Source organism: Molothrus aeneus, chromosome 6, assembly GCF_037042795.1.
Source record: "Molothrus aeneus isolate 106 chromosome 6, BPBGC_Maene_1.0, whole genome shotgun sequence".
Taxonomy (NCBI): Eukaryota; Metazoa; Chordata; class Aves; order Passeriformes; family Icteridae; genus Molothrus; species Molothrus aeneus.
This window is the reverse complement of record NC_089651.1, coordinates 37137912-37158468: the sequence shown is the minus strand read 5'-3', so window position 1 is coordinate 37158468 and position 20557 is coordinate 37137912. Positions and strand designations below refer to the sequence as shown.

The 20557-nt window shown below is 37.3% G+C and overlaps 1 protein-coding gene across 3 annotated transcripts in view; it reads right to left on the bottom strand.

The window, feature by feature from the left end:
• The window catches only part of NPAS3 (neuronal PAS domain protein 3), a 595746-nt gene that overhangs the window by 17503 nt on the left and 557686 nt on the right, over window positions 1–20557 (bottom strand). For all 3 annotated transcript variants that reach the window (XM_066551546.1, XM_066551547.1, XM_066551548.1), the window contains 2 exons: window positions 13441–13634; window positions 8627–8733 (listed from right to left, as the gene is read on the bottom strand). In XM_066551546.1, the coding sequence (XP_066407643.1) occupies window positions 8627–8733; window positions 13441–13634 (301 nt within the window). The remainder of the gene's footprint in view (window positions 1–8626; window positions 8734–13440; window positions 13635–20557) is intronic.

The window sequence follows — 20557 nt, the reverse complement described above, 5'->3', positions numbered from 1 at the left end:
ACATAACTACATCTCCCAGAAATAGGGAAAAGAGACTGAAAATTCATGGAAGCAGATTGGCAGCAGTATTATCTTTGAATTACCTCGGTTAAAGATGGTCTGTTTCAAGGGACGGGATCCCTTTAAACATGCTTTCATTTCTGGAATAAGAGCCCCTGTTTGGGTGATTGGGCTGAGTGAAATGAGTGATTTCCTCAGGCTGATCTCTAGAGGAAAGGCACCCAGAGCACAGTGTCCTGGTGGTATGGCACAGCTGAATGTTCAAACTCCCTCTAACCACCACAGAGATGCACCACCATCTCACATCTGAAGCAGATGTTTTTGAAATATACTGTCCCTTTATACCAGATGACTTGTAAAAAGTAAAAAACACCCAAAGATATACACCTTTCCACAGACCTTAACAAGATAGTTTAGTGCTAACCACCGCCCCCCAAACAAAACAAAACAAAACAAAACAAAACAAAACAAAACAAAACAAAACAAAACAAAACAAAACAACCTAACACAACTTTGTAAAATAAAAATAAAAATAAAAGAACTTTGGAATAATTATGCACCTTGTGATCTCATTCCCAAAGGACTGAAGCAAAGTCCCATACCAGCCCACTCATTTTATAGGTTATCAGGCATCAAAACCAACATGGACCCACCACATGATGCATTAATGACAAAGCCTCAGGTGGTTTATGCAGGTTCTTTCAAATGAGTACTAATAAGACTTACTGCCACACATTTGATATGTGCTACAAAGTTTACTGATACTGTTTTTCTATCCTTACAGCCTTGAAAACTGTCTCCCTTAGGCACACAAGGTCAGCAGTCCAGACCTTTGAAAAAGAAAAAGAAGAGAAATAGCTCACAGCACTAACAGGTTTCTAAAATCCTGGAAAATTCTGCAACAACTCCATCATACCTTCATAGTGACATTTTAGGATGGGGTATTTCACAGCCTAGTAAACCACAAACAAAATCCTTAATCCATTCTTGTATTTTCATTGGGGCAACACCGATTTAGACTACAAGGTGATGGAAACTTCTGGTCTTGGTAATTTTGGAGACACCCTCAACAGTGAAGGTAGAAAGATATGTGACTGAAGTACTTTTGTCCTTTTTTAAAATGCCATACATTTACATCCTCTAGCAAAAAGCACAGAAATAACTTGGTGGACAGGATGAAGGTGAAGCTGCTGGGTGTGTACCATAATGTCCTTTATTCCCATGGCTTTGCAATTTAACATATGCTTCTGCAATTTATCACAAGTATAATATCAAAATCTAAATTATTTTTTTGGGGTTGGATATTTTGAGCACAAAAAAAACCTTTAAAAAGACCCCAGAAAATTATTAACAGAGAATCTGGAAAACACAGAGGTTACCAGCAGAAGTCAGAGCACAACCTTCACTTTATAACCCCTTAATATGGCATGTATTTATACAGCTGGTATTATGTACACTTCTAAGGTCAAAATAGGAGATTTTGGGTGCAAATTTCAACTAACTATGAGCTATGGAAGACACAATTGAAAGCCTACAAACTGAAATGTGAATGTACTAAATCAGTATTGTATTAGATTTAATTTGAAAATAAAATAGCATCAGGAATTAAGTTAAAGGGTTATTGATGCAAACAATATCTGAGGCATCTTGCAGAATAACTGTATATTGCTAAGCTACAGAAGGCAAAATTCTGGAACTAGGTTCAGCAGCTAATGATTTAAATAGCCTAAAGATTTATCTCCGTAGAGTTTTCTGGTTTGCTTACTATCCCAAAGATAGGATTCTCCTGATAAACACTTATCTATTTTACATATAGAAAACATTTGTCCAATAGAAAAAAATTTGCATTTGAAAAACTGAGGTACAAAATATCATAAAGATTGAAAATTTCTTGGAATTAAAAATGATTTCTGAGTATTTTTATGGTTAATGGATAATTAAACTACCAAATATTAAAATAGTAACAACTGTTCTCCACACACAAAAATGTAAGCATCACCTGTCAATATATGAGCCAGCCATGACTTAATAGTGTATAAAACAAGGGTACCAGGCACACATAATTGCATACTCCAGACTGTTGTTCCCCTTCTTTTAAAGTACCTGGCTTTGTTCAAAAACACAGACAAAGAAATAAGTCTAGACAGACCAATATTGCATGTAACCCAAAGAAGAATTTGCAGGAGCAAACACAACATCTTCAGGATTTCAAAGCATGGCTAAAAGACATGACAATACACACTCTTGGGTAGTAACCTTAAGATTCATTAGGACTGAAAAACAAACACCAGGCATGTGCTAAAACCAAAGTCCATGATCCTTTTTTGCCTTGCATGAAAACAAAAAATATTTTCTTTACATGCTTCCATTTCTTCCAGTTTCTTATCTCCTGTTCCCTCATCTTGCTATATCTCCACCAGCTCCAGCCAAAAGGACTGAAGTGTGCCAGTGTCCAACACAGAAATCTTTGCAGGTCTATACTATGGACACAGAGAAAGATTGTGCAGGTAGTCAGACAAGCACTTCTGCAATACTTTGAAAACAACATACACTAGGCTGTCATCAGGGTGCCAGTTGGGCTTAGTTTAAGAAATAGCTAAACCCCTGACATTCTATCAGCCTAATTTAGAATCAATCTTGCTTTCCAGCGATGATAATAAACTTGTACAAACATGAGATTCATTTGTATATTTTAGCATTTTATTTCAGTCCTGGAATGTAAAACCTGACATTGGAATCAGTTTGATTTTTTTGGTTATTGAAGATATTAAGCACTACAAGAGCATTGAAATTTCGATCTGATTAGGATAAAAATTCCTCAGGATCAAAACACTTCTTTTTTTCCCCCTACAGTTTTACTAATTGTGAGCTACTTGACATTGCAGAGTTATTCCACAGCATGATAGCAAAATATGTGAAGTATTTTACTGTTAGAAATTATCAACTCATTCTATTTGTTTTTCATGTGTTTGAGGTTATTAAGAGAATAAAAAATTATAACTGATGTGCATAAGTTAAAAGGTTAGTTCAACTACAGCTGGTATGCTAAACCACTAAGCAGTATTTTGTAGAGCAATAGATTTTTTTCTACTGAACATACATAAAAGAAATCATGAATATATAACTGATTTAAAAGCAGACTGAGGGGGTAATATTCCTTGAAAAATAGGGGAGCCATGAAAAAGGTGAATGTGGAATAGTTTATTTTCAGAAAGACTGGATTATTCTAACCACTGGAAACCAGATAAAGTAGATGAGAGGGAGTGCTACCAAACATACTCATCAGAGACCTTTGCTTTATAGGAAATGAACTGCCCTGGCTCACTGTTCCTGAGGAATTGTATTTCTTATAGCTGTAAATCAAATCCTGAAGAAAGAGGATGATATTTTCTAAGCAATAGCTGACGACAACAGTATATTTCTTGTCAGAGCCAGGTTTCTGAATGCAGACCTCAATTAGGATTTCAAAATGAAAAAAGCACATATTATATACCAATACCAACTGTTATGTACTTGTGACAGTGTTCTTGCAAACAATATATTAATTTTGAAATGATGGCATGTTATCATATATTTGCCCAAAAGTATATTCATGGTTGCCTTCAGAGGTCTTGACTTTCTTCCTTGCTGCTTTCTTAATGACCTTCATTGAACAGTAACATCAAGTACTTGGCATTCAATGAAGACCATTCATTTTTTACAATTAAATAGAAGATGCATACTCCTACAGCATATGACATCCACTCATTCTTAGCATGAAATGAACATCTTAAAAAGGCTTTTACAGACTTCTGAGTGATAACAGTGTCAAAAAAAGGGAAGCACACACGCACAGCATCATACTCCTGAGAGCAGCAATTGCCCTTGCTGTGTTCTATGGAGAGTGCTAAGACCTGATACAACAGTAATTTTATTGATCTGCTTGATTTCTGGTGTTGATTTGACATCAGATGTATCCTGCTAGCTTTAAGATCAGGTATTTTTGTCACTGATGTCATAAGAACAAGATCAGTTCTACTCATGCAGGGACTCATGGCTTGGTGAAGGTGTTCAAACTGCCCTATGCTTGACACACACTTCAGTCCTGCAATGCTTTTATGCAGTGGTGAGCAAATAGAGAGGATCCTATCACCTTCCCCATTCTTACAAGTGGTAAAATAGAACTGGGCCATGAGGGGTCTTTCTAGGGTTTTAGTTCTATATGCATAACTATGAAACACAAAACATTCAATTACAACTCTTTCATGGCACGTAACCTAATGAAGAGCTCTGTCACAGAACTAGGATTAGGGACTGTATCTGTGCCAGGGTACAGCCAGACCTGTAATTTTTGAGGGTTTGGATTGAAACAAAAGTTGTTGCAGCTCAGCCAGTTTTTGTGTGTTAGCTGAGCCAACAGCTGGGTCATGATACTGGATGTGCACAGGCTGTTAGACTAGAGAACATTTTAATTATGATCTCTGTGAGAGAGACTTGATTTATGCAATGATTCTACCAGCAATTTGTTCAACAACCATTGTGAAGATGAACAGATAAGAAGAGTCCCAAACTCCTGAAGCCATGAACTGTTTAAAACAGGAAAGAGCTTAATAAGGTAGAATTGCAACACCAAAAAACTGGCTGAGAGATTTGTGAAAAAGCATGATCATTCAAAGTTTGAATGAAACAGAAGAGAAACAATTGGCATAAACTTTTTTTTTTCTGTTTGGACAAAAATTATGTTTCAATAGCTTATGTTATCATGCCAGGTATTATGGTGCTGCTATAAATGCAGGCAGAGTATTAATGTTGTTTTATGAATTCAAACGGGATTCAAGGCATAACTTACATAAATCTCTTAATAGAAATGTTGAACTTAATGGAATTTTTGCTATTTACTTCACTGGGCTCAGAATTTTAGTCCACAAAATTGCTTTTTTAAGGCACAATGCCTATGTCCATTGAAGGCAATGAAAGCTTTTCCAGTGACCATAACTGACCTTTCATTAGGGCAGTAGCTCCTTTACAAAAGCCTGTTGTCACTGCTATAATCTTGCAGACCTTCTTCACAATTGTACTTGTTATGACCGCATTCCTGAAACTGCTTTTGTCTTCTTTTATCTGAGATAGAGTTAACAAGGCCTGCTTTTCTAAGTCTCTAATGGGCTGCTATGATCTGAAGCCATCAATAGCCCTCCTCATTTTTTTTCCTGTGTGATTTTGTGCAATGTTTTCTTCTTTGCTTGTTTTTCTCTTTGATATTTTTGAATATCTTGGATGAGAGGGCAGGATGTAGTGGTCTTACTTTTCCCTTATGCTATGTTGTCAGTAAATAGGCAGAATAGCAGTTTTACTTATGTTTCTTTTACCCTTAAATCTACAATTGCAATTTGGATTTCTTCTTGTTTTAATCATTACAAATTATTTTATCTCCTGTAAAAATAAACCAAGATTTTTGGTTGCATTCTCCATCAAACACAACCTTTTCAGTTTGCTATTTTCTCAAGTCCTGCTTTGTTTTCTCACTAGTGTTTTCTGTGTTTTCTATCCATTACTTTACCTTCCAAGTCCTCTTCAAAATATTGCACAAATCTACTTTTTTTTTTTTTTTTTCCTTTCTCCACTGTGATCTCAAGCATTTATTTCCTATGTTGTACTGGCAAATATCCTGTTGTCTCTGTTTTGGGGAACCAGTTCTGCTGGGTTCCACCTTCCACAGCCAGTGTGTTTGCCAGCTCATGAATTTTAGCTCTAATTCTAGTTTTACTAAACCAGGAGGATTTTCTCCTTCTGGTTTGGTTTGAATTTGATTTTATAGGATTGGCAAGTTGCTGTGAAGTATTTTGGGGTTCTACAATTTTTTTCTCTTGGTTTCTGTACAATTTTTCTTGTCAACTGCTAGAAGTTGAACATCTCTCTGGGCAAAGATATGAACCACTTTGGCTTCTGCAGAACTTATGTACTTCCCCAGTTATTCCCAAGACTAATTTAAACTTGAAGATCTTTCATAAAAAGCATGAGTTTGAACACAAAAAGACAAAGGCAAAGCCCTGTATCTGGTATGGATGGATTCCCTGCTAGAGGGAATGTTAGAGGCTTGGGACTGACTGGCTGGGTTGTTGCTGTGTGAAAAGGGACCTGGGGGTCCTGCGGGACACGATGCTAAGCATGAATCAGCAGGACTGCACTGAAAAGTGTACAGCCAGCAGAGCACAGAAAGTCCTTATCCCCCTTCACTCATCACTCTTTAAACTGCATCTGGAATCCAATTTTAGGCTCCTACCATAGGAAATATATTGATAAACTTCAGTGAGCTCAGAAGAGGTCTGTCAAGACACCCAGGGGCTGGCATATTTGCTCTGTGAGGAAAGGCTGTGCAACCAGGCTTGTTTAGCCTGAAGATGAGGTGACCTCAGGGGAACCTAGCAGCATATCTGCAAGCAGGATACTGCAAAGATGGAGCCACAAGCTACACTATCAAAACAGGGAAATTCCAACTGGATAGGAGGGAAAAAAACACCCCCAAAATCACAGTGAGGATAACTGACACTTATTAAGATAATTGGAACAGGTTACTCAGAGAAGTTGTGGAGAATCTGAAGTTTTTCAACATCAACTACACAAAGTGCTGAAAAATTTGCTTTGAATTTGTATTGATCCTGTTTTTGTTGAGTATTAGGTGGAACTAGATGATATCCCAGAGTTCCTTCCAACCTAAATGATTCTATGAGCATCTTGTTCCTATAAGGCAAGAACACAAATATACATAAAAGATGTAGCCAGCCCTGTCTATTGAAAAAAAAACCAACTAGCCTGGCAAGAATAATTATGCTATAGCCACGCAGCCAAGTTTGTGTGTGAGGCCTGCTATGCTGGAAGCTGATAGTGGGAGAAATCCCTGTGTTCCTAAAGTTTGCAATCCAATCAGTTAAACTGGACATACAGTGAGAGCAGGAATACAGTAAGTTGAAGTGATTTTCTTGGAGCTATTCCTGTCTTCAGGGTCTCCTGAGTCCTAGTCCAGTGCTTATATACTGGACCATACTACACTCATACTCCCTGCATAGTTCTTGAATTTTTCTGAAACATTCATAAAACATATCCTATTTGAGAGAGAAGTGGTCATTCAGAAGATTAAGGTCTTTTTCAAATGGAATGTTCATCTATGCCAGGTGGTATGGTAAATCTGAGTCATAAATATCTTTTATTTCCTTGGTCAGATAGTGCAGTGAAAGTGCAACTTGTCATTTTTGATTTCCAGTTTCAAGAGCACCAAGAATTTGAGTTTCTGAATTTGTTCCTTCAGTTCTCAGCAACTGACATATTCTCCTGGATATTAAATGCTTAAAATTTAAATGACATAAAATTATTGTGTTTATTTCTTTGGATAGCTGATTTTATTTTTTTCTGCAGAAATATATCTAACTTGATTTTATGCCAAACACATTTTACATTCTAGAAACTTCTGAAATATTTACACAGCCTAATACTGCTCTTGGCTGCCATATGTTGTTATAGAAGCTGTCCCTATTCTCCTCCTTTCCGGTCAGAGTTATCCTCCTATCTTCCCTTGCACATCATGCAAGGTAATTTGGGATGGAACATTTATTCTGCCTTTTAGTGTAGTCATATGGTTTTGTAAAATCTAATTTAATGTGGCTGCATTTGGGCTGCTGCCCTTTTATTAGGAAATGTTAGTAGGACATGATGCAGGGGGAGCAGAGTTATTCAAATCTGTGACTCTGAATTTAAGAAGCAGTTTGCAGATCATCTTCTGGATTAAGAAAATCACCAAAGTCAATCATAAATGCAGTCAGTCACTGAAACTTCCAAAGAATTATCTGGCTTCACTGCAGGCACAGATAAATTAAAGATTATGGGCATAAGTCTTTTTTCGCACAAGGGTAAATCAGGAGCCCCATCACTGAAGTCAACAGATCTCAACAAGAAAAGAATTAGGCCCTATGGCTTTTAGTAAGAGGAATACAAAGAGTTTAATTACAAGGAATAATGCTGAACCTCCCTTCCCCCATACACAGACACTGCACATGTTCTCTGGTAAGGTTTGTCTCTTGCAACATTTTTGTACTTCTGTTATCCTTATCCTAATCAGCTACTACCAGTGTGCATACAACAGGGACTTAGATGCTGTAAGGATGGGGCCACTTAGATATTAACACATGGGGTGGTTAAAGCATTAGTAGGGCTGTAGCTCAGTCCTGTATTAAAAAACCTGGTGAAATCCCTATTATGCTGCAGTTTTTTGTCCTCTGTGTTATGACTCAGAAAAACCCAAAATCCTCAAAGAGGAGGAGTTTCTATTCTGTGCCAGGGAAGGAGTTTCTCATGTAAGCAATGCCTCTTTAAGGATTAAAATAATGCATAGCACATGTAAATTAACAGCTGCTGGAAATTCAAGTAATACAAATATAATGCTTTATTTCCACATATTTAAATGGTCTTATATGTCTATAAAAAGATTTGAAAACAAATCACACAAAGAATAACAGTTAAACCATCCTCTATGAAAACCTCTGACAAAAAAAAAGCAGGTGTAAGATGAAGATCCCAGGTCTGGAACATAAATAATAGTTTAGGAGAAATCAGCTGTTGTACCAGATAATTTGACAAAAATGGAAGTACTTACAGTCTAAGTGACTATGTCTAATGCCTTCCACATCTTCAGCATGAATGAAGTGGTAACATCTCTTTCCTACAATATCTACAGGGGTCAGATCCATGTAATCACTAATCCTAAAAAGGAAAGAGAACATAAAGCCTATAATTCAAGAAAGAAAAGAACAAAAGAATTATCAAATGACTCAGAAAGTTAAATCTGCTAAAAAGTTTTTTCAGCATTATATCATTTAAATGGAATATCTGTACAAATGAGACAAGGCCTTAGAGGAAAAAAAAAAAAAAGAAAAAAATCTTTTAAAAGAAACCTAGAAATTATTTTATCTATTTAACTAAGTGGAAAATTAAATTCTAGTGCATATTCTCCATGTAGACCAGAACACCAGAACAATATAATTCCATGAAATTGTAAAGCATTAGTGACAATCCAAAATCCTCATTAAAAGACTAAGATGATTCAAGGTTACATAATAAAGTAGAAACATGTTATGTTTATACCAAATGATTAGAGACACATTTCATTTCAACAGATTGGTCTTCTATTGGGTATATTCATGAAAAAGCTCTTCAACCATTTCTTGGCACCAAGTCCAAACTCATATTTCAAGGGATATAATTTAAATGCTGAGACACACAGATGCCTCAGGGTGTTATCTTTTTTAGTCTAATTCATTTGGGAGCTCAGCTTTCACTCTGGGTCCTTTCAACTGGGACTTTGTTGTTTATTGCACATAGAAACTTTAAAATCTATTCTGCAGACCTTTGTGTGTGTGTGTCTGTGTGTGTGTCTGTGCACTTGTGTCTGTGTGTGCGTGTAAGCTCACATTGTGGAGAGTCAAGGGGTCAACCTCCTTAAACACAGTACAGACATTTAAAAGAAAATTGGAAAATGCCCCACTCAAGCAAGAGTTTGAAACTATGTCTGTTTTCTAGACATAGGATACTTTTTTTAGGGTTTGAAATAATCTGCAATGATTGTGGTACATTCTATGATAAAATCAGGTAGAGGAAATCCCACCCTGCCAGCCTAGTAGAAAGGGGCAATCTCTAGGCAGGCCACTATCCTGTGGTCCTGTAAAACATATGCATAGGCTTGTGTTTGAGCAAATCAATGGCTCCACTGACTTACAGGACTGTTAACATGACTGAAATTTAAAGGTAGGTTTATGGTACAGTGTTTTGCTGAATTTGCTGAAATTGTGCACAGGTTTGTAGGCTTGAGGCTTGCTACACAAGACTGCTTCTGCACATCGAAGGATCTACTGACAACCACTGTCATGGCCAACAAGTCAAACCTCTGCCATGTGCTCATTTCTTTTTGGGCACATATTAGCAGATGTGGTATCACAGTCCACAATAAACTGGCTATTGTCTCTTTCCAAATGGTTTTCAATTCTTAACAGCTGAAAACACACACACTGATCATGCACTCTTAGCATCAGTCTCTCATTTTGCTTTTAGCTATTTATCACCATCTGAGATGATTTTTCTTCTGCAGGTGCTTTTCTCAGTCCACTAACTAATAAAGAAATCCCAGATTATCTTAGATGGTGAATCTTAGATGACACAAATCCTACATTTGCAAAATAGACACAGATTAACATACTACGTTTTAGGCAACAAAATTTTATGTCTGTATTTCACATTCTCAAATAAAAATAGGAATTTTTAGGAATAGCCAGTATACTAGCTAACAGATCTTGTCTCAGAGGGAAGCTAATGTCTGGCTAGTTTGTGCACTGAGTCCAGGATTATGAAGGAGATCTCTTCATTCTGAGGAAAGTAACAAGATGCACCCAAAGACTTGAGTAATGTCATTCCTGCTCACTGCTGTTTCAAGCAGGCAACCACTTGGAAAAGTAGGAGTACTATTGATCTCACCCCTGCTGATCCAATGGTCCACTGTGAGCATTCATTTCAGTTAAGTGGCATGGCTTCTGCTCCACACTCCCTGCAGCTGCCAGTAACTCCCCATTGCTCCATAAATAGTGCTTACAGCTTGCCCAGCATGGATCCATTTTTCTCTGTTTTCATCAATGTTGTGCTTGCTTTACTGTGGCACCGCAAAGAATTTCGTAGCTGCCCGCAAGTGCCAGGAGTCAAGCTCATATATTCAGGGTGGGATCCTTATCTCCTTTTCTATAATCCCAGAAGAGAGATCCCAACGTCCCTGACTCAGAGAACAGCCTTGGCAAACACCCAGATAATTAATCTGACAGCTTCAATCAGCTGTTCTGTTAATTCCTTCCCATCTTCTGGTGGTTTTTCTTTTTGGTTTTTTTTTTTTTTTTGGGTTTTTTTTTTTTTTTTGGTTTTGTTTATTTGTCCAGTTTTTAGAGTCAGATTCTGCACTGTAGCTGCTGTGAAATCCAAGTCCTGTCAGTCTTATTTCATTTTAGATGAGTGGAAATCCTGCTGCATCAGTGAGACCACATTCACCTCCCAGCACTGGCAGAAGTATTTCTACTATTTGAAACTACCTTTATAAAATATTTTAAACAGATTTTTAACAATGACACATGGGCTTAAAGTGGAATTATTGTAGCATACATTCAAGTACCACTATATGCATTCTGCATTACCATGAGATAAAATCCATAACAAACAAGGAAAAGTTGCTTTATAATGTTGCCTTCAGCTAAAAAATTGAAAAAACATTAAGAAACTCAAGACTTTCTTGCTGTCTTCCCACAGTTTACCATGTCTTATCAGCCCTTCCCATGTGATTACCAATCATTGCACCTCACCTGATGAATTTTACAGTTTTCAGTGATGTCTTTCTCAGGCATTTGGAAGTTTTATTGCTACATGAATATAAAGGGATGGTTTGAGAAAAATGTTTAATTAAAAAAACCCCACATATACAATTTAGGGCTCATAAAAATGCCAAACTCACAGCAGAGAAAGCATAAATCATCCTAATTTGGCCTAAAAGTTCATTTCATTCTTGACCTGATGGAACAGTTCATTTTTCACATCTATTTGATTCCTGGCTTTTTTTATGGAGGTTGCCAATAAAGGCAGCAGTAAGTGCAGGTGATTTTGTTAAAAGGGAATTTGTTCATTAGGAACTGGATAGAACTCACTTCACAGAGGCCTTTGAAAAACTCTGCAGTGGTAGCAGCTTTCCATTACTACCTAGGTAGGTCACAGTGAAATCAAAGACTTAGGGAAAAGTTTTGCTCTAGATCCTATTCCTAACCCCCAAAGCTCTTTTGCCAGCATCTGGATAGTCACAGGCATAGCTAGAGTCTCAGGCAAAAAGCCCAAGCTTTAATGCCATTGTCCACTTTTTCTGTGACTTTGTGCAAACCACTTTCCATGAAGCAGTTTTTACAAGCTTAAAAATGAGAATAATATTTTCACTTTTAGACAATGCTCTAGAAGTGCAGATGAAGTGTTCTCTCTAATAGTCAAGTAATATTTTAAAAGGTATTCCAGCAGTGCAGCAATGTGGCAGCAAAGACAACCTCATAATTGAAATCCAAGATTATTTTAAGATCCTGATTCAACAAAACAGTTGAGTTTATCCTTTTTAATAAAAGTTTATATTGACGCGCTATCCTGATCACAGGTATTCCACTATAATTAAGCAATTATGATTGTTCATATCAGACAGCTTCCAGCCATCGATGCTGGAAAAGCTTGCAGTAGCCACCTTGTTTCTTTCACTTTTTGATGATGTCCCCTTCACAAAATTTATTTTGGCTGCATTACCTTCCTTCTTCCTTTCCAACCTTTTCCCCATACCTTGGACTTGAACCAATGGACCCAAACTTACTATGTGTAATTTACTTCTCATATATTTTCACTCTGAATACCTATTCCCTGGATTATATTTTGATTTTTCAAAATCAGGACTCTGAGGTCCTAATGGTTTTGATCAGCCCCTCTGTTTCCCAGCTCTTCCCCCAGCCCAGCCACGGCCCAGGCCGCCATGGCAGCCCCTGTCAGTGCCCAGCTCCCCACAGCCCTGCCTGGCCATCGGCCCTCCTGACCTGACCCCAGCCCATTCCACTGCCTGTCCTCAGGAGATGCCCAATGCCAGGGGCTGGAGCTGCCCCTGTGCCCCCAGCTCCGCTCTGGGGTGGTGGGATGGGCCCTGGCTGCCACGTCCTGCCCTCACAGGCTGCTATGCAGAGCCCCCAGTGCCATGGGCACCCAGCCCCCAGGGAGCAGGAGCTGAATTTAAGTCCTCTCTTTCACCTTCCCAGATCACTCATCACTATCACACAGAACACAGCCTCCCCCAACCAACTCTTCATCACCTGTTCCCATTTCACTGCTGTCTTTCCCAGTATGCCCTTAACCAATTTTATTCTACAGTTTTCCCACCTCTAACTGCAACAGATCCCACCTCTCTAGCCTACTGTCTAGGCCATCTGTGCTTCTGTTCCGTTAAACACCGAGCATGATAGCTGTAATCTGCAAATTAGTTCAAAAATGGAAAACTTTAAAACTTCAGACCAAAAAACTTGTGGAGGGGAGGATGGAGGAGCATAAGGACAGGCATACAGGTCAGACCAACGTCTGTCTAGTCCCAAATCTTGCCTTGAGAGGGACGGTGAAAGATTGTAAAAAGCAGAGAAAGCTTAGAGGAATATTTCCTGGTGTATCTTCCCTTATTCCAGAAGACATCCTGCAAATTGCAGTTTTAAATTTACCTTTATCTTCTAAGAATGTAATGAAATTGAAGGTAGCAAGGATGAGAGTGAATTCAGTGTTCTCCTACAACACCAGGATGACATTGCAAAAGTCAAAAATTTCAAAACTTCTTGACAAGCCCATGGAAGCCCAAAGACGTAAAGGATCTAAAGGCCGTACCTATTTTCACAGTAAATGATATTGAGGTCCATATTCACACGAGTGACAAACATGTGGCAGTCAATCCTGACTTCATTAATTGTAGGAGGTGGCAAAGCATGAGCAACAACAACAAGTCCCATGATTTGGCTGGGCACTGTCCGTCCGTGTGACAGCGACACTCTCAGACGTAACCGGCCTGTTATATGAATCACCTGGAAAACAAAACCAATAAAAAATACCAGTGAATTCTGAGTGCAGCTGTGACATCAGTTTCTTTTAAAGGATAGTTTTACTGTTCCCTACAGATCACTTAACACTGCCTAAAATTATACCAAGTAACTGCCAGTATCATTGTTAAGCTTATTAATATTGGCTGTCAACATGCCCTATATGTCCTCATGGCAAAAGGAACATAACAGTAAAATACTTCACATTCATCAAATAAAAAGCTAACAACCCAACAACCTGTGGTGTTGATTTTTGCTGTGGTGTTTGTTACACAAAGAAAGAAGACAACAATGAAGTAGAAATTCAACAAAAAAGAGAGTCAGATAAAACTGAAATAATGAAGCTGGAAATTAATAAAGTAACCATTTTATATATTTGGAAATTGAATATGACACAAGAAAGACCAGCAGTTTTGAAACATAATGGATTTCATTGAGTTGATAGTCACCTACACCATGGAAACACTGTTCACTGCCTTGAATTTCTTCTTTGTGGTAGGCAAATTGAGAAGCAACTGCCTACAGGTGATCTGTGAGCTCAGGTGCAGGATGGTCTTTCTGCACCCACAGTAAAACATTTAAAGAGGTGGTAGACATGTAATGCCTTTGTCTAGTGCACTAGGCATGCATAGAGAGCTCTGGGGGTGGTGCTTTTCTTCCATATGCATAAGATAATACCAGAAGATGCTCAGATCCAATAGCATCCATAAGAACTGCATCCCCCTTCTAAGAGCGCTGCCTGAAATAGAAAACTGAATCTCTGGGAAAAGAATTATTCACCACTTCCAGTTTCACTCCTTCAGGAGTTATGTGTATAAATAAAGGAGTTGTTTTATCCAGTAAAAGAATATAAATACAGAATATTGAAATGAAAATGCAAACCACAGTTCCTGTACTCATGGATAAGAGATGCACAGGAATTGGCAGTTGCTGGCTGCCACAGATTTTCTTCCTCAGAATGTAGTATATCATCAACATAAGAGAACACTTCCAGGAGATGAGGGCCCTTTTCTCTGTCATCCCAGACTCCCTACCCAGAGGTCAACAGAGAAGTTGGTTGATTCCTGGGTCACAGGAGGAGGTGACAAAAATGTGGTAATAATTGTACTGATACTCATCTCACAAAGATAGAAGACAAGCCCTTTACTTCTGATCTGAGATTGATAATAGAAAGTGAGAGAGAAGAAAATTTGTCATTTTTAAGATTGCAAATCACAAAGTGCATCCAAATTAAAATCCAATTAATGCTAGTAAATATGTGATGTAAGACTTGAAATTTGTTTCTTTTTTTTTGACCTAATCATTGAAATATCTCCTCTCACCACTATTTCACATTTTGAGCCTAGCCAGTGTGGTGAATCTGAATGAGGAAAGTGATTAGCTGCTGTGTATGGCCATTTCAGTTACAGTTTTCTGACCACCCATGTTTAAAGTAACTATTGCCTAAACTCACACTTAATGCACCTTTCAAGGGCAAACTATTCTATGAATATTTGAATAAGTTCCTAAAGGCAAAGATGCAAAAACAGCATTTCAAACCCACTTTAATTATTTCTTTTTCTTAAAACCTCATTAACTAATGAAGAAATAGCTAAAAGAAATAGGATTAACTTCACAGGAGGGGCCGTATTACTATATTTTGCTCCTTTGAGCTAGGCTTGCATATACATCTCCTTTTTATCATTATCTGTCTCTTTATCATGCAGTTTCAGCTTACTGCAAAACTCAAATCTGTAAATGCTTGGAAAAATGCTGATGGATAACTGGTAAAAATGTGAAAATTTATCTTATCCTGAACGTGCTATGCAAAAATATCATTTTTCTGTTGTTTTTTTCGTAGGAGTCCTTATGCTAATATGTTTGAAGTTGGCATGAACACTTCAGGGAATTTTTAAGCTATATCATATATGTATATCTTCTTTGTATTTTTCTAAACCTTCATGTCATTTGCAGCTAAATATCAAAATGATTTGTTTTTGAACAACTGTCTATTCAGGCAGTACCTCACTTTTTTTCCGATACTTCATCTGAAATACACTTCAGATGTAGTATTGCCCTAGAGACAGTTCCAAACCTGCTAGGACCACCATATATTAACATTGTTTAATTTCAAGAGACTTTGCTTCCAGATTCAAATTATTTAGCATGTTCCTAATTCCACCATGGATCAAAACATGTTCAAAATTCCCATATGAAGTAAAATTTTAGGGGTTAGCACTTAATTTCATTCTGATTCTATACACTGGGAAAGGTACAGCAAACTACTCATCAGTTCCAGTGCCTGTGTGCCTCTAAAGGATCTGTATTTCCATGCCTGAAATCCCTTTCTATGACAACATCAGTCAAATGCACCAAGTGGGAAAATCTAATTGGTAGTAAAAAACAATTCTAACTGTCATGACCTTATCTATATTGTGAGTATTGCCACTTTTAACGCTGGTTCATTTGAACTGGGATTAGGGGTGATAGGAATTATAGGGTCAATTATCTCCTGTAGCTAAAATTAATCTCTTTATAATTCAATCCCACAGCACTAGTCTATCATACCCTAAAGCAGTATTATGACTTTAATGAAGCTAAATTGCAACAATAAACTGTTTTATGAAGGACAACACTTGGCTCCAGATGTAAATATATAGTAAGAATTTGCTAGGAATTTACTGAAAATAAAAAGTAAACACAGCTCTTCTGTGCAGTTACTTTTATAAATGCTTCCTTCTGAAAAGTTAGTCCTAATCAATCTTTAAAATCTATCTTCTTTCTACTAATGCCATATGAATAGACAGGCACATTTAGATATCACAGCAAGAGAAGACAGTGATACTGTGTTCTGTCTATTTCAAAAAGGTGGGGGAATACTATACTCCTGATCACAGGATCATCAGAAACTTTGCATGTCAAGAGCTGTACAGATTTCCCCATAATTTCTTCATCCACCTTCTAAATTAAATTAATAACAAGACTCCTTTTTTATGTTGCTGGGAGCTGGACTGGGTTAACTGTCCAGAAACTTCTTTGCTTACAAACTGTTTATTAGTAGGTGTAACTATGATTTTATGATTCATACTACAGAAGCCCAGGGAAGTCTAATGGTTGAAATAAGCCATGTGACCTGATCAAGACCAGAATTTTGCTTATTCTGATCTATATTATTGCTTGTAGTACAACCTTGGATAGGGAGGTGGGTGAAGAAAAAGCATTTTGCAAAACCAAAACTTTTAACACTGAGAAATGAAAATAACACATATACTGTAAAGACGTAATGCTGAAGCAAAACAAATACTGTAAAAATATTCTGAACTGCTTAATTGCTTTGTTTAAAGCAAAAAACCTAAATCAACTTTGCCTAACACACTAATATTGGGAAAAAAGTATTTGACTTTTATTTTTAGCTGATTAGAAAACGGATTTGCAAAATATTGTAAGTACATGTAAACACACGAGTTTATGAGTGTGGGAGTGTTAACAAGCCACACTGGTTGGACAAATATATATTTCTCTTCCCTGCCATATGCTCTCTTTAGTCATCTGTTAGTGATATCCTCTTAGATGTGCTCTACTAATGTCTACTCATTATAAACAAGCACATCACAAAGACCTTGATAAAACCTTCCCTCTGTCAATTCTTAGGGAAAGTAAAGCCCAGCAATTGAAAAACACATCTGGAACCTGCTCATCAGCCTTTAAAGCTAAATCTCACCTCTGAAGATGGAAATACTTCCTTTGTCAAAAGATATCTTTAAATATTAGATCCAGTTTTTCACATACATGTGATGTCAGAGTAAGGACATGCATTACCAGAGGCTATAAAAACCTGCAAGCATGAAAAATCTGCGAATTTCACCTTTCTAATATCTCTGTGTGCTTCAGAACTTAAATTTGAAACAAATTTCTAAACTACTTCTTTTGTTCTCTGTAAAAATGATTATGCCAATTTATTGTGTGTGTGAAACCACAGCACTGGCAGAAGCTGTCCCTCCAGCTCATTTAATGAGACATTATATTTGAAGTCTTAAAATTATTGTGTAGAATAATTTTTTTGGAAAACAATAACATATGAAAACATCCAAATGTATTTAGTGTGTGCACCTAGGTATTTAGCTATTTTATAAACAATTCACACACACATTTATTCCCCTTTTACAGAAACAACTGTTTCTGAAGCATATATATATATATATATATATATATATATATATATATATATATATATTTGTTTTGGTCTCTCAAATATGTTAGTTTATACTTCCAAAATCAACACCTAAATCTTTAAAACACAACCAATTTAAACTGATGAAATTGGCAAAAGAAATATCTTACAAACTATACCCATAGTCTCTCATTTTTCCTTCAAAGAGTTGTGTGTTCCTTCACTCACTGATCTCACTGACACACATCCATGCATCTCAAAACCTGTCTGTGACACCAGTGAGACAAATATTTTTACACTCTGCAAGGTAATGATTTCCTACATGGTTTCAGGTGATTTCTAAAGTAAGAGTGAGTATTTGGAAGCAGAATTTCCTCTGGACTATGAGGAAAACAGAGCCCAGTGTCGCATTGGGAGTTTATACAATGACATCTGAAAGTTTCTCCTTTTCTGACATAAAAACCATTTCTATCAACCTGAACTCCAGTATAGGTTTCTTTATTTACCACACTTCTCTTTCTTCCTGCCCATGTCACACTGCAATCACTACAACATTTCTACTTGCTTATGTTTTCTCATGGTCAGAAATTGTTTCTGTGGTTCCACAGCCCCATCCTCACTGAGTTCAAAGCCTGCTCTCCCAGCCTTCATGAAAGCTTTGGGAGAAGACATCATTGGCTTATATTTATCATTCAGCAGTAGCTGGGAAATGAGAGGTCCAGTAAGGCTTTGTGTCTGCAGGTTCTGTAATACTTCATTATCCCCTTCTCAGACTTACTGCATTTCTACAACCACCATTTCTACAACCACAACAGTATTACTAATAGGAGATCCCATGGAGCATGACATTTTGTTGTTGAAAAGGAATAAGCCACTACAACTGTAATATGTTGGATCATCCCACATGTGCAGCAAGTCTGAGGTGTCCCAAATGCATCCAACTTGCTGTACACAGGCCAATCAAGTCTCTATTGTGCATACTTAGCTTAACACACAGAGGACATATTGGGCTCGCCATGTGCACTTTACATGATGGGTTTCATCCATTGTGTAAAGTTTGTAGATGTATGTTCCTGTTGAATCAATGCTAGATTTGCTATCTCTTTTAATCTATGAAATAACCATGTTATCATTTTCCCTTGTTAACATCAGTCATCTCCAACCTCATAAGCATCATCTATCTTTTCTCTTGGACAGCATAACCAAATAACCTGTCTACTTACAGTAATTGTTCTCAACACTTACTTGATTCAAAAATTTGTTACTTCAGTTTTAGCCTTGAAAAAATGCTTGTACGCTGAAAACCCTATATATCTGGGGTCTTTTTTCAACTACAGTAATCCATTTAATAAAGAGCATTGTGTCTACACACCAACCTTGTCCTATTATATCAAGGCTGCACCAGAACAAAGAAAAGTAATACTTAGTGCAGCTGTCATTGTTACATTCAGAACCATGGTGGATGAAAACAAGACAAGGCAATATAGTCTATGACACCTGAGAAACAGCTTTGCAGTCAGTCTTGATTGAGTTAGGCAATGAATGCCACTGTTCAGAGCTGTGGTCTTGAGCACCCATTCAAAGAATACGAGTTGGATTTCAAGGAGGGGGAACATTATTCCTAACACATACATAGTTTCAAGGTCAATAGCCTCTTTCCCATCTACAAGTACATTTTAAATCCCTTCAAATACACCTGCAGAAGACAGTCTGAAAATGGAAATGGTATTTACATTTAAACAGCATATTTGGTCTCAGGACGTATTTTATTGCTAAAAAGTCAATACTAGTTTTTGGAGATACTTTAGGCTTTTCCCATATTTCCTCTGTTATCACTCTCTCAAATAATAAGATTCAAAAGCTATTCTACTGCTTAAAATAGTCACAGGCAGAATTCAGGCTAATCCTAAGGGTATAAAAAAAGGTATCCTTATGAGACCTCAAACTTATTGGTGCTTAAAGACAAGCATCATGTGAGAAACAACCCAGTGTGGTAGGCTCAGTTCAAAGCACTTGCTCAATCCCTAAAATGACCTGAGTAGAATATTTTTGATTGCATATGGGGAATCCTTAGATCAGCAGCAAGCACAATAGCCACAGTCACTTTCATTCAAGTACACTACAGAGAACAGATCTCTTCTGTGCTGAAGTTGCTGTTTTGAGCACACATGCAACAAACTGCATGTTTGAGGTTGTTTCTCAACCTCAGGATGTGGAAGGTTTATCTCCCACTTACCTCTGTCTGGATAATGAACTAAAGAGAAGGTAATGGGGACAGCTTTCTAACTCTCCAAAAAAGAGTGAAGGTAAAACAAGAACATGAGATTGCCCAAATTACACTGGTTAGGTTAAGGCTATCTTAGGAATGCTTTGTGAGAATAATGGAAGACTGTTGCGTGATAAACAACTCCTAAAGCTGTCATTCAAAGAACAAAACAAAAGCATTTTCAAGAGTGCACAAATGCTTTTCAAGAGTTATCAAATCTTAACAGACTGGGAAATGATCAGAGGTTCCTCAAGTACTTATGGATCCTTTAGATTAACATTATTAGATCCTACATTTATGGTTTTTCATTCTGCTATATGACACATATACATTTTTAAAATTTATATATTATTTTATTTGGGATACTAGATAAGCAGTTACTCTTCAGCATATAGTAGAGTGTTCTGGGCTGTATATGGGCACATATCTGTCTGTATTGCCATGATGGCTCTCATGTCAGAATTCTGAGGTCCAGTCTTGCACTGGTGTACA